The sequence below is a fragment of the Gopherus flavomarginatus genome, chromosome 1, assembly GCF_025201925.1.
Source record: "Gopherus flavomarginatus isolate rGopFla2 chromosome 1, rGopFla2.mat.asm, whole genome shotgun sequence".
Classification (NCBI taxonomy): domain Eukaryota; kingdom Metazoa; phylum Chordata; order Testudines; family Testudinidae; genus Gopherus; species Gopherus flavomarginatus.
In genome coordinates this window covers 32,621,590-32,637,340 of record NC_066617.1, presented here as the reverse complement: position 1 = coordinate 32,637,340, position 15,751 = coordinate 32,621,590, and the positions used below count along the sequence as shown (strand labels likewise).

Sequence of the window (15,751 nt, the reverse complement as noted above, 5' to 3'; positions counted from 1 at the left end):
ATCCCTGCCCATCTTGGCTAATAGCCATTGATGGACCTATCCTCTATGAATTTATCTAGTTCTTTTTTGAACCCTTTTATAGTCTTGGCCTTCACAATATCCTCTGGCAAGGAATTCCATGGCTGACTGTGCATCTTGATTCTGGTTGTCTTCATCAGCTATTTCATACAAGTTGCAGGAGAAGATTAGTAATGAAGATATTCATGGCTGAACTCAGCAACCATCTCCATCAGCATTGGTTTGGTTTTGAAGGCTTTCTTGGATGGAAGATTAATGAATTACAGCATGTTTAAAAAGGAATGCTGCTACACAGTCAGTGGTCACCAAAAGCTTTGGTGGCATGATAAGATCGCCAATGATGGACAGCGAGGGACATGCCTTGATAATGATGAACATGATATTTGCAGGCCATCACAATGTCCACTTTGCTTGTTTATTATCTCTTCCTCCCAACCCATTGTCTGTCTTGTCTAAACTATAAGCTCTTTGGGGCAGGAACTCTCTTACTCTATGTTTGTACATTATAATAACGGGGCTTTGATATGGTTGGGGCCACTAAGCATTATAGTGACACAAATAATACACAATAATTGCAAATCTAAGCTGTATAGAATAAATATAGAAATACATATGTAGTACTAAAGAAAAATAGTTCTGAAGCTGGATATAGCATTCAATTTTACTAGAAGCTACTTTTGCTACTCACCATTTGATGCTGTGAAATCAATAGCCACTGTGAAATTGATTTGGGTTCTGTCAAACAAGCAAAATAGGAATCTTGTTAGTAATACCACTGATAGTTGTAAAAATATGCAAGGAAAATAATATAGCTTTTAATGGACTAATATACATGTTATAACGCATTAGCTTTCTGGTCAAAAGGCATCACTGCAAAATACAGGTTAAAATCACTGTGCATTATTTTGACTTTTATATAGTGTTATCAATTAAGCATTAATTCTTGAGGTTACTACTCTTCAAAACACTATTTTCCCTTACTTGTAAATTACATTTGTGTAAGAGTCTCTCTCCTTTTAAATATGTAGAAGCGTTATACAACTGGGTGGATTCAGTGGTCCCATCTCGGAGAAACCCGTCCACCTCACCAAAGCTTCAGTTCAAAATACTTTACCAATTCATTTTATAGCAATAACTTCATACACTATACACTGTATATGACATATCTGGCTTTCATTTATTTTTGTCCCACCCCCATCCCTTGGCTTTTCCCTGCTTCCTGCCTTCAATACCAGGCAAACTGGTTGAAACACAATATGTTGGGGAAGAATCAACACGGCTTTTGTAAAGGGTAATTCAGTCTAACCAATTATTAGAATTCCTGGAGGATTTTAACAACCATGTGAACAAAGGGTGATCTAGTGCAGTGGTTCCAAACTAGGGCTGCTGCTTGTTCAGGGAAAGCCCCGGCGGGCTGGGCCAGTTTGTTTACCTGCCACATCCGCAGGTTCGGCTGATTGCAGCTCCCACTGGCACCGCTTCCTGAAGCCCCCATTGGCCTGGAGCAGTGAACCGCAGCCAGTGGGAGCTGCAATCGGCCAAACCTGAGGATGTGGCAGGTAAACAAACTGGCCTGGCCCGCCAGGGGCTTTCCCTGAACAAGCGGTGGTCCTAGTTTGAGAACCACTGATCTAGTGGATATGGTGTACTTCCTGGACTTTCACAAAGCCTTTAACAACGTTCCACACCAAAGACTTCTCATGGATTGGTAATGGTTAAAAGATAGGAAATTAAGACTAGGAATAAATGGTCAGTTTTCAGAGAGGAGTGAGGTAAGTAGTGGGGTCCCCAATGATCTGTACAGGACCAGTGCTGTTCAATAAATGATCTGGAAAAGGGGGTAAACAGTAAGGCGGCAAAGTTGGCAGATGATATAAAATTACTCAAGATACTTAAGTCCAAGCTGACTGCAGAGAGTTACAAAGGGATCTCACAAAACTGAGTGACAGGACAACAAAATGGCAGATGAAATTCAGTGTTGATAAGTACAAAGTAATGCACATTACAAAACATAATCCCAACTATACATACAAAATGATGGGGTCTAAGTTAACTGTAACCATTCAAGAAAGAGATCTTGGAGTCATCAGGGACAGTTCTCTGAAAACATCTGTGTAATGTACAGCAGGAGTCAAAAAAGCCAACAAAATGTTAGGAGCCATTAGGAAAGGGATAGCTAATAGACAGCTAATAAACCCATGGTACACCCACATCTGCAATACTGCATGTTGTTCTGGTTGCTCCATCTTCTAAAGATGTATCAAAATTTGAAAAAGTACAGAGAAGGGCAACAAAAAATGGTTAGGGGCCTGAAACAGCTTAATACGTGGAGAATTAAAAAGACTGGAACTATTCAGCTTAGAAAAGAAATGACTAAGGAGGGATATGAGAGAGGTCTATAAAATCATGAATGGTGTGAAGAAGAAAGTGAATAGGGAACTGATATTCACCCCTTCCTATAACATGAGAACTAGGGAGTCACCCAATGAAATTAAAAGAAAGGAGCTTTAAAGCAGACATAAGGAAGTATATCTTCACACAATGTAAAGTCAACCTGTGGAACTTGTTGCCAGGGGATGTTGTGAAGGCCAAAAATATAACTAGGTTCAAAAAAGAATTAGATAAATTCATGGAGGATCGTTCCATCAACAGCTATTAGCCAAGCTGGTGACGGATGCAATCCCATGCTCTAGGTGTCCCTAAATCTCTGCCAGAAGTTGGGACTGGACAACAAGAGATGGATCACTTGATAATTGTCCTGTTCTGTTAATTCCTTCTAAAGCATTTGATATAAGCCACTGTCAGAAGACACAATACTGGGCTAGATGGACCATTGGTCTGACCCTGTATGGCCATTTTTACACGCTTAATGGCTAGGACAGAGGACACAATCTTGGGTCCAAGAGTTAGCTATCACTAAAGTCAAGTGAGAATTTACTGCCCAGGAACAAACACACTGATTTGCATACCGTTTTAATATCAGTTATGATTCACTTTGTTATACACTGAAAGGACTTCTTACCCTTCTTAAGGACAAACCATACTTGGGACCTTCAACAAAAATAAAAAGGAAATCTCAGGACCTGAACTGCTGTGTTCCAATGAAATAAAAAACAGGAGGCACGGTTCTCTTTCATTTGAGGATTCTGGATTGTCAAAAAAGTAGGGAATGTGACTGTCCTGATCCCAATGGCGTTGAGAATCCTCTTTAGGGTTAAAAAGATGGTAACATTTTAAGTGTGGCTTTCACCAGGACAAAGTATAACAGGAAACAAGCAAGACTGAGCAGCCAGCTTACCCACACTATGAGCTAAGGTTCTCACCATAAGGAACACCACTTCAATTTGGAGTCCTATCCTGAAAAGCATCTATGTAAAAATGGCAATTATTATTCAATAGATTTGTTCTGTGAATTTAGAGACATGATTACTGAAGTTAGTGATAGAGAAGCTTTTTTAAATTTTAGCCCTTTTACCATTAGAACTAGAAAAGCAAAGATTGAGTGAACAATAGACTATTCCCTCTTGTGCACTGACATATTTTTGTTAAGTTACAACCATCTAGTATACTTATTACTTGAGTGTCCTGCAGCAGCAAATGGCTTTGATCTGCTGCCATTTCTCCCAGTCTGAAAAAAGATGGAATAAAAAGTGCTTCATGACTAGGTGCTTGAATTCTATTGCATATAACTCCAACAATTTGTAGTTATCAGGCAGATAACGGCAGATCCTACCTCTCAAGAAAGGCGAGACTTGCCAATACCTGTTGTGTCAGGAAGTCTTCAGTTCTCTTGGAATACTCATAATTGGTCTGAAATCCATGGAGATCAGTTTATGAAAACCTTTGAAACTTAGACCAAAAGCTGGACTTCGCTGAGGAGAGATAAAAGCTGAAAGTATCAGAAACTTTGTAATCTTATGAAATGAGGCCTGCTGTTTTGTTTTATCCAGAGTCTCACCCAAAAGATGTTTGTCTTCTAAAGGTATGGCTATCAAGCTTCACTTGGCCTACATCATCAGACTGCCAGGACCTCAAGCACATTACCATTTTGCATAGCTTGTTGGCTATAAGGAACAAAGATGATGAGAAGCAGTGCAGGCCTGCCAGCTTTAGGGTAATGTACAAGGGAGTCTTCAGGCCATTTCCTTTCTCATGAAAGGGATAGCCAAAACAGCATAAGGTCAAGGACACTTCACCTGAAGAGTTATTCTTGGTGTCCCTGCTGTCTCTCCTGGTAACAGCAGCTGCTGGGTTGCATTCTCCCTGCCTTTTTTGAAAAAGGCCCTTTGATGTGAGGCACTGCATGAGGGGAAAGAACAGTCTTTTATAGGTGTTGTGGCTCAGGCACATAAATTCTCATTAGGAACTGACAGGGTGGAGAAAAGGAGGAATTTGTCATCCAGCCAAAATTCAAGCAATTTTTCTCAGAGTAGGAAAAGCAACCTTCTTTGTACACTGGCTTCTGGGTCTGCCATTCCAAGCTGCCTGGCAGCAGGAGACTGAGCCAGACAGATACTGAGTACAGCAGAGAGGAAAAGGAAGTAGTACAGGCAAAAACCAGATAAAAGAAGAAAAACAGTTGGCATAAGTAGAAAAAAACTAGAGACTAAATCTCAACTGGAAAAATTAACAATCTTTTCACCCATCAGCCTTTTGCTAGTCTGTCTGATGGACACAGTTTCTGAAGTGTTCCTCCCTGTGGCATCATCTACTGCATAGCTTTATAATTGTCCATATGCTGTCCCAGGTAAGAGGAACCCAATTATGAAGATTTGTGGATAATTCCTTGAAAAAGAAATGTTGATTCCTGCCTCCATGGTGGACAACATTTTGCTTTGCCCTGTGGGACCTGAAGGAGTCTTCAACCACCTGATACAGCTATTAGCTACTGAAATGCATGAGAAATATTGACTCTGTGTATGCCAATCGATGCCTATCTCCATTAGGATAAAAGGCTTCAAACTACAACTAACCCTAGCTCTCAACTTGGTGAGCTAGAAGCTTTTATCTACATCTTTTAGTTATCTGTTCAGCAGATGGGCTAGAGTTGTCACTGAACTCTGGTGATTCATTGGTTTGCCATGGCTTCTGTGTCCTAATTCTTATATAAGAGACTCTTGCTGTGGTATTCAGAATTCTGTTGATCACCATATTTGGAAATGGGATGGAATCTCCCTTTTCCCCCCAACCTCCCACCCCCAAGCAGCTTGGTCTAGCCTTTGTTTTGAGGGGAACTTCACCTTTTCCTGCATGTCTCTAGAGATGCTATGGCTCATACACAAAAATCCCTATTAGAAATTGACACGGTGGAATAGAGGAGGAATTTGTCATCCAGCCAAGATTCAAGCAATCTTTCCTCAGAGAAGGAAAAGCATGTCTTCTTTGTGCACTCATTTCCATGCAGTAATTTTGACTGATCAAGCTGGAATAGCTTGAGTTTCTATGCATTGCTTTCCTTGTGTTGTTTCTTGGTTGAAACTTTTAGTTGAGAGATGTTTTTATGTGGCACAAGTAGTTACTTAAGAGCAGCAAAGAATCCTGTGGCACCTTATAGACTAACAGACGTTTTGGAGCATGAGCTTTCGTGGGTGAATACCCACTTTGTCAGATGCATGTAGTGGAAATTTCCAGGGGTAGGTATATATATGCAAGCAAGCTAGAGATAATGAGGTTAGTTCAATCAGGGAGGATGAGGCCCTGTTCTAGCAGTTGAGGTGTGAGAAACTGGTTTTGTAGTTGGCAAGCCATTCACACTCTTTGTTTAATCCTGAGCTGATGGTGTCAAATTTTGCAGATGAACTGAAGCTCAGCAGTTTCTCTTTGAAGTCTGGTCCTGAAGTTTTTTTCTGCAGGATGGCCACCTTAAGGTCTGCTATAGTTTGGCCAGGGAGATTGAAGTGTTCTCCTACAGGTTTTTGTATATTCCTATTTCTAATATCTGATTTGTGTCCATTTATCCTTTTCCATAGAGACTGTCCAGTTTGGCCGATGTACATAGCAGAGGGGCATTGCTGGCATATGATGGCATATATTACATTGGTGGACGTGCAGGTGAATGAACCGGTGATGGTGTTGCTAGTGTAGATATGTGGGCAGAGTTGGCATCGAGGTTTGTTGCATGGATTGGTTCCTGAGCTAGAGTTACTATGGTGCGGTGTGCAGTTACTGGTGAGAATATGTTTCAGGTTGGCAGGTTGTCTGTGGGCGAGGACTGGCCTGCCACCCAAGGCCTGTGAAAGTGTGGGATCATTGTCCAGGATGGGTTGTAGATCCCTGATGATGGGTTGGAGGGGTTTTAGCTGGGGACTGTACGTGATGGCCAGTGGAGTCCAGTTGGTTTCTTTCTTGGGCTTGTCTTGCAGTAGGAGGCTTCTTTGTACACGTCTGGGTCTGTTGATCTGTTTCCTTATTTCCTCCTGCAGGTATTGCAGTTTTGAGAATGCTTGGTGAAGATTTTGTAGGTGTTGGTCTCTGTCTGAGGGGTTAGAGCAGTTGCAGTTGTACCTCAGTGCTTGGCTGTAGACAATGGATCGTGTGATGTGCCCGGGATGGAACTGCAGGCATGAACGTAGGCATACCGACGCTATGCCCCCCTCCCCCCTTCTCACAACATCAAATTACTGCAAGACCTCAGGAGGCGGGGACTGAAGCCCAAGTCCATCCCTGCTGCCCTGGGAGGAGAGGGAGTAAAGCTGAAGTCCAAGGGCTTCTGCCCTGGGCAGGAGGCATGTAATCTTAGTCCCCCATCCTCTCTTCCCCTTGGGCTTCAGCCCAGGCAGTGGGGCTTGGGCTTTGGCCTCGGCTCTAGGCCCCAGCAAGTTTAACACCAGCCTTGGCAACCCCATTAAAATGGGGTCCTGACCCACTTTGGGGTCCCGACCCAGTCTGAGAACCCCTGGTTTAGCATAAGTAGTTACCATATATTCTAAGGGACCATTCAAAGTGAAGTGGCCCATTAATACCTCTGCAGTCATAGAACAAAAAAAGTTAGTGTGTTACTGATTGTTGGCATAAATCATAAATCTAGTGTCTTTGTTAAGCCCATGAATGTTAGTGTCTAGCTAAATTATGAATTTAAGCTCCAAAGCTCATATTTTGCAAGTGTTGTGCAGGTTTGCTTTGAGGATGAGGACAGAGATCAGATATAATGTGATCACTTTGTGAAGAGTATTCACAAACAGATGATATAGCATGTGTGTCTTTTATCATTTTCCTGTTTGGGTTAATCTGAGAGCACAGTGATTGCCTGGTTTCATCCCATAGTTGTTGTTTGGGCATTTAGGCTTTCTACACTAGTACTTTTGTCGGTAAACCTTTTGTTGGTCGAGGTGTGAAAAAACTACACGTCCCGACTGACAAAAGTGCCAGTGTGGTCAGTGGTACGTGGGTGGGAGATGCTTTCCCTCTGACATATTTACCGCCACCCAGTGAGGGCAGTTTAATTATGTCAGCGGGAGAGAGCTCTCCCCCAGCATAGAATGGCTACCCGGAGACCTTACAGTGGCACAGGTTGGTAGAAACTTTACACCTGTAAGGTCAGTAGTGTAGACATAGCCTTAGTGTACTGAATAAAGTACACCATGTGTTGTGATAGGCATGGGTAGGACTCATAGATCTTGAAAGGTGTGTTGTGGGAGATGATCATTGTAGCACTGGAAATATGCCTGCACATTTTGCACCTGTTCTGGTGCCACTTAAATTTGGTGTATCTGGTCTGTGCACAGCTTGCTTCTGGTGATGAGCTTGGAGAGGCTGGGCAGTTGTTTGAATATAACTTGTATTACATGATTTCATAAAATTGCAGCCCTCTGTTTTTAACTCAAGCAGAAGAACAAGGAATGTAGGTCACATTTACAGGATTGGGAATTCTATCCAGCAAAGCAGTGACTCTGAGAAAGAATTAGGAGTCGTGGGTAGATAATCAGCTGAACATGAACTCCCAGTGTGACGCTGTGGCCAAAAGGGCTAATGCATACTGAGATGTATAAACAGGGGAATCTCAAGTAGGAATAGAGAAGTGATTTTACCTCTGTATTTGGCAGTGGTACGACTGCTGCTGGAATACTGTGTTCAGGTCTGGTGCTCAGAATTCAGGAAAGATGTTGATAAATTGGAGAGCATTCAGAGAAGAGCCACAAGAATGATTAAAGGATTAGAAAACATGTCTCAGTGTGATAGATTCAAAGAGCTCAATCTATTTAGTTTAACAAAGAGAAGATTAAGGGGTGACTTGATTACAGTATTCAAGTATCTACACGGGGAACAAATATTTAATAACTGTCTCTTCAATCTAGCAGAGATAGGTATGGCTGGAAGATGAAGCTAGACTTCAGACTGGAAATAAGGCAGAACTTTTAAACGGTGAGAGTGATTAGCCACTGGAACAATTTACCAAGGGTCATGGTGGATACTCCATTTCTGACAAATTTTAAATCACGATTGGATGTTTTTCTAAAAGATATGCTCTACAAATTATTTTGGGGATGTACTTTAGCCTGTATTATACAGGAGGTCAGACCAGATGATCACAATGACCCTTCTTGCCTTGGAACAAATGAAGAGAGAGAGAGAGAGAGAGAGGGAGAGGGAGTGTGTGCGCGAATTTCATACCTATAATAATTGTGATATAAAAGAAGACCAAAGCAAACACTTATCTTTTTATGAGTTATCCTTTCATTTTAATCTATGCTTGTTTTAGAGTTATTTATATAGAGAAAGTAAGAAGAAGTAGAACCAATAACTTTCTCCTCCCACTGCCACAATCAATGTGTAGGTTTCGTAAAGTATTTATGCAATGATCACATAGAGGTCACTAGATTTCCTTTAGTGCTACTTTTGGTGTCATCTCATATTACAGATGCATAGCCTGAGAGAACAACATTTCCAAAGTCCAAGACAGCTATAATAAACACTGTAAATACAGTTCTCCAAGCTCCACAGTTCTGCACTGTGACTTCACATAGTTTCCTATGCTCTGATGTTTTCATCTTTATAGTATGTAGTTGAAACATTCATCCCTCAAACTGATCTCATTCAGCATCAGAGAAAGAAGCTGCAGAAAACTGGAAACCCAGTTACACAGTGCAGCAATAGGTTTTGGGAGAAAAGGATAAGGAAACTGTAGGAAAAAATAATAGCAGGGGAAAAAAAATATGGATAATCCTAATAATTTAGCCATATTAAATTTGCTTAAGTATTTCTTGAACAGAAAATAGGTATGGAAGCTTCTACCCAACATTCACTTGCAAAGAACACTGGAGCCAGTTAAGGAAATTTTTTCAAAGGTAAGAATTGCGTTGCAAACATGCATGCCCCTGTGTGAAGGGTTATTAAGGAGGAGCATGAGCTCCACCATAGTTACGTTTCAGCAGAATTTTCCCTATAAACAGGTAAATACGATGAAGCATGAATATCATGGCCATAATTGAAACAGTCTGGGAAAACTAATTTCAGAAACTATCTGTTGTGGAAATACCAGGGATGAACATTTTATAAACCAAGAAGGATGATTAGTTTATTTATTTGCATAACATTTCTCAGAATACTTTTGTCTGTGTTCTGGAAACAAACTAAAAGTTATGGACATGCTTTACAGTGCACTGAACTTATTTTTCTGCAATTCATTATGTAAAATTATTTTAATAGAATCTAATAATATTTTATTTGAATCTTCCAATTTCAATCCAATTCCATTATTACTATCATTTTGTGTTCATTAACAGATTAAAATATGTTTCACTTTACTACATTCTGCTAACTCTCACACTGCACTGTTTGGTATGTTAAGAAACACCCAGTACACAGGCCACCTAAGAAGTTATGTCGCAGTTCCAGTCTTCAATACCTAATGGAATGAAGGTCAATTTTTTTTTAAATGGCCGCCTAAAGTTGAGCTTCTACATCGCTATTTAGGTGCATGATTAAATAAAGTGAATTTCAAAAGTGCCAAGACCTAGCAGCTTTCACTTTTAAAATCTTGGCTTAAAAGTTTAAGTCCTGTAAGCACAGTGTACTTTATTAATTAGTTTTAGTTGAACAAAGCCAAGCACAGCATTATTTAATCTATATGAGGCAGTTTTGCAAGCAATGATTTAGCAATATCTAACAGCAATTATTTTTAACAAGTGTGAGATATCATAGTGATGGACCCAGGATAAAGTGGATGGACTGACAGACAGAAGTGATGTTCTGACTTCAATAGGATTTTAGGGAGAACTCTTATTTTATATGATGTTTGGAGAATTGTCATACTAATTATTCAAAATAACATCATGGACTATGATGTATTTATTTTTTTAATATTGAACTAAAATCTACAACATTTATGTAATTAAAGACCTTCATAATTTATTGTCTGTAAATAGATTATTTAAGAACTCAGACCAGGAAAAAAGAAAGATAGTGACTTCTAAACTGAAAAATATGCAAGCATAATCTGGGTAATTGATGTCCTGCATATTAATGTAATTTTAGAGAGAGAATATTTGAGAAATTAATTATAGAATAGTAGGACAGGAAGGAACCTTGATCGGTCATCTAATTCAGTCCCCTGCACTCATAGCACGACTAAGTACTATGTGGACCATCCCTGATAGAGGTTTGTCTAATCTACTCTTAAAAATCTCCAAGTGTGTTTAGTTCAGTCACAAAGTAAAAAGAATGCCTTACAATAGGTGTTCTAGCTTTCCAAAGTAATAAATTTAAAAAGGGCAAGATTAAGCAATAAAGATTCCAACAAAAGTATTTTCAAAGTATTTTTAAAAATTGCAGTTGAAACCCCTAAAAAAAAAAGTCATTAAAAGATTTAAAATTCTTAATAAAATACATCCCCCCCAATAAAACATATATGAACACTATATTTTTATTCCTCTCGTGCTTTCTCTGATTATATTTAAAAGCACCTATAATAAATACACAGAGACATTATAGAGTTCTCATGTCCCGCAGTTCAAGGGCATTTACTGACTGAATGTCATCAAATTTAGAGTTTTTAAGTTACCATGAAGGAAATCTATGCAACCCAGTGTGTACACAGAATACCACTCTGGAAGTCAAAACTATGACATTTGTTAAACGCAGAAGACAAGCATTCCAACAGTACAGCACTGGTAAATTTGTTTGAATCCATGCCCTTCCTTAGGCACAGCAGGCCTTTATAGTTCAGGAATGAATCATTCTTATAACCCTACAACAAAGTGCGTGAAACCCACCCATCTATTCAATTATGAAAAACAACATTTTTTAATAAGTACAGTTATGGCAACTAAGCAGATGCATAACTCTGGCATTACATAACTTTTGAGTGCTTCACTCTGCAACCTTAATAGTGCTCTTTATCATAGTTTTATAGTACATAATTTCTTAAGTTTAAAAAAAAGCAAATTGAAAAATAAAATTCTAGCATGCGGCATCATACTGACACCCAGATGGTCCATAAACAGGATTTGAACCTTTAGAGCCACTTGAGATAAGGGAGTATCTTATAGAAATAGCAGGTTGCTGGATTAAAGGGGATGACACACACATTTTGCTAGTGGGTTTCACAGATGTTGGCTGACAGCAGAGGAATGGTGAGACTCAGGAACCTTGGGTTCCACTCCAGGCTCTGGAGGGGAGGGTGCTCTAGTAGCCATCGACTCTTCTGCCTATTCCCTCCCAAGCGTGACCCATTATACCATGACCCTCCAACCTCTCCCTGTTTGAGTCCTCTCTCTTCTCCACCTCAGCTCCTTGACCCAGTTCCATTCTCCCTGCCTCTACAGTCCTAGTTTCCACTCCTCAGATTTCTTATCCCAGTCTCCTTGCCCAGTCAGTCCTAGCTCCCCCTCTGGGTTTGCTAGCCAACTCCCAAAGTATTCATCACACCCAGTCTAAGCGGTCTATATGCAGACATAAGGAGCAGCAAGCTGGAGTGTGAATCTACGGTGCACTAGCCTGTCACACACTAAGTGGCCATGTGGACCCTGCTGCTGCACAGTAAAAGTTATATAGTACCCTTTGACTTTACTGCTGTTTGAAACAGTTCCCTCCTCCCTGCTCATCTCAAGTCTCTCCCTCTAATACACACCACTGGCTCCAGGTTCTAGTTTCCTTACCCTGGCAATTCAGCCTCCCACACCAACCCCCTCCCTCAGCCTTTTGCCCAGTCTCTTTATCCAGACAGTCACATTTCTGCCTCTGCACATCAGCCTTTTGTCAGATCTATCCTCCCTTTCCAAAGCTCATTCCTCTCTACACTGGTTCCTATCTTCAGGCTCCTTGATCATCCAGTCTCAGTCTCCTACCCCTTCCTCATATATCATCATCATCATCATCAGTCCTTCCCTTGTTAACTGGCTCCCAGTCCCTCACATTGTTTTCCTCACCATCTCCTAATCTTGTCTCTCCGGCTCCTAGTCCTGGTCGACATGCTCAATCAGTTACTGTCTCCCCTACTCCTTCCATCTCTCAGTCCCAATCTCCTTGCCCAACAAAGCCCATTTCATCTCCATCCCTCCAGCTCAGGCCTCTGATCCCGCAGTTCCTAGTCTCAGTCTCCTTGCCCAACCAGTCCAGCCTCCCCTGAAGAATGCCACAATCTATGTAACATACCACAGCTGAAAAGCTAACTTGTCATGAGTCTTTAATTTCATAGGTATGTGCTCTGACTCCAATATTTTGCTCCATGACATTGTCACATGCATTATATTGAGCTATGTAATTTGTAATGGCAAGAGTCAATTAATTGCAGGAGATGGACAAATATTTTATTTCATATATACATACTAGGGCTTCCAATTAATTGCAGTTAACTCACATGATTAACTCAAAACAAATTAATCGTGATTAATTACAGTTTTAACCGCACTGTCAAACAATAGAATACCAATTGAAATGTATTAAATATTTTTTGATGTTTCTACATTTTCAAATATATTGATTTCAATTACAACACAGAATACAAAGTGTACAGTAACTTTATATTATTATTTTCATTACAAGTATTTGTCCTATAAAAATAATACACAGAAGAAATAGTATTTTTCAATTCACCTCATTCAATACCATAAAGTAATCTCTTGACCATGAAAGTGTAATTTAAAAATGTAGATTATTTTTTGTTACGTAACTACACTCGAAAACAAACCAAACCAATGTAAAACTTTAGAGCCTGTAAAGTCCACTCAGTCCTACTACTTTACATTTACAGGAGATAATGCTGCCGGCTTCGTTTTAAGAACACTTTCACTGCTGATCTGAAAAAATACAAAGAAGATACCAATGTAAGATTTCTAAAGATAGCTACAGCACTCGACCCAAGGTTTAAGAATCTGAAGTGCCTTCAAAATCTGATATGGATGAGGTGTGGAGCATCCTTTCAGAAGTCTTAGAAGAGCAACACTCTGACATGGAAACTACAGAATCCAAACCATCAAAAAAGAAAATCAATCTTCTGCTGGTGGCATGTGTCTCAGAGTATGAAAAGTGAACATGCGTCGGTCTGCACTGCTTTGGATCGTTATTGAGCAGAACCTATCATCAGCATGGACGCATATCCTCTAGAATCGTGATTGAAGCATGAAGGGATTTATGAATCTTTAATACATCTGGAACGTAAATATCTTGCAACCCCGGCTACAACAGTGCAATGTGAATATCTGTTCTCACTTTCAGGTGACATTGTAAGCACGAAGCAGGCAGCATTATTTCCTGCAAATGAAAACATACTTGTTTGTCTGAGTCACTGACTAAACAAGAAATGGGACTGAGTGGACTTCTAGGGCTTAAAGTTTTACATTGTTTTGTTTTTGAATTCAGCTTTTTTTTTTTAAATATAATTCTACATTTGTAAGTTACAACTTATTTATCATGAAAGTTGATTACAATACTTGTATGAGGTGAATTGAAAAATATTATTTCTTTTGCTTTTTATAGCACAAACATTTGTAATAAAAATAAATATAAAGTGAACACTATACACTGTGTTCTGTGTTGTAAATGATTCATAGATTCATAGACTCTAGGACTGGAAGGGACCTTGACAGGTCATCGAGTCCAGTCCCCTGCCCTCATGGCAGGACCAAATACTGTCTAGACTATCCCTGATAGACATTTATCTAACCTACTCTTAAATATCTCCAGAGACGGAGATTCCACAACCTCTCGAGGCAATTTATTCCAGCGTTTAACTACCCTGACAGTTAGGAATTTTTTCCTAATGTCCAACCTAAATCTCCCTTGCTGCAGTTTAAGCCCATTGCTTCTTGTTCTACCATTGGAGGCTAAGGTGAACAAGTTTTCTCCCTCGTCCTGATGACACCCTTTTAGATTCCTGAAAACTGCTATCATGTCCCCTCTCAGTCTTCTCTTTTCCAAACTAAATAAACCCAATTCCTTCAGCCTTCCTTCATAGGTCATGTTCTCAAGACCTTTCATCATTCTTGTTGCTCTTCTCTGGACCCTCTCCAATTTCTCCACATCTTCCTTGAAATGCGGTGCCCAGAACTGGACACAATACTCCAGTTGAGGCCTAACCAGCACAGAGTAGAGCGGAAGAATGACTTCTCGTGTCTTGTTTACAACATACCTGTTAATGCATCCCAGAATCACGTTTGCTTTTTTTGCAACAGTATCACACTGTTGACTCATATTTAGCTTGTGGTCCACTATGACCCCTAGATCTCTTTCTGCCATACTCCTTCCTAGAAAGTCTCTTCCCATTCTGTATGTGTGAAACTGATTGTTCCTTCCTAAGTGGAGCACTTTGCATTTGTCTTTATTGAACTTCATCCGGTTTACCTCAGACTATTTCTCCAATTTGTCCAGATCATTTTGAATTTTGACCCTGTCCTCCAAAGCAATTGCAATCCCTCCCAGTTTGGTATCATCCACAAACTTAATAAGTGTACTTTCTATGCCAACATTTAAGTCGTTAATGAAGATATTGAACAGAGCCGGTCCCAAAACAGACCCCTGCGGAACCCCACTTGTTATACCTTTCCAGCAGGATTGGGAGCCATTAATGACTACTCTCTGAGTACAGTTATCCAGCCAGTTATGCACCCATCTTATAGTAGCCCCATCTAAATTGTATTTGCCTAGTTTATCGATAAGGATATCATGTGAGACCGTATCAAATGCCTTACTAAAGTCTAGGTATACCACATCCATCGCTTCTCCCTTATCCACAAGGCTCGTTATCCTATCAAAGAAAGCTATCAGATTGGTTTGACACGATTTGTTCTTTACAAATCCATGCTGGCTATTCCCTATCACCTTACCACCTTCCAAGTGTTTGCAGATGATTTCTTTAATTACTTGCTCCATTATCTTCCCTGGCACAGAAGTTAAATTAACTGGTCTGTAGTTTCCTGGGTTGCTTTTATTTCCCTTTTTAGAGATGGGCACTATATTTGCCCTTTTCCTGTCTTCTGGAATTTCTCCCTTCTCCCATGACTTTCCAAAGATAATAGCTAGAGGCTCAGATACCTCCTCTGTTAACTCCTTGAGTATTCTAGGATGCATTTCATCAGGCCCCGGTGACTTGCAGGCATCTAACTTTTCTAAGTGATTTTTAACTTGCTCTTTTATTTTATCTTCTAAACCTACCCCCTTCCCATAAGCATTCACTATGTTAGACATTCCTTCAGACTTCTCAGTGAAGACTAAAACAAAGAAGTCATTAAGCATATCTGACATTTCCAAGTTTCCTGTTACTGTTTCTCCCTCCTCACTGAGCAGTGGGCCTACCCTG

At 40.1% G+C, this 15,751-nt stretch overlaps 1 protein-coding gene across 5 annotated transcripts in view; it reads right to left on the bottom strand.

The window, feature by feature from the left end:
* CPNE8 (copine 8) overlaps positions 1-15,751 on the bottom strand; it is a 269,466-nt gene that overhangs the window by 82,380 nt on the left and 171,335 nt on the right. For all 5 annotated transcript variants that reach the window (XM_050936193.1, XM_050936194.1, XM_050936195.1 and 2 more), the window contains one exon: positions 707-753. In XM_050936193.1, the coding sequence (XP_050792150.1) occupies positions 707-753 (47 nt within the window). The remainder of the gene's footprint in view (positions 1-706; positions 754-15,751) is intronic.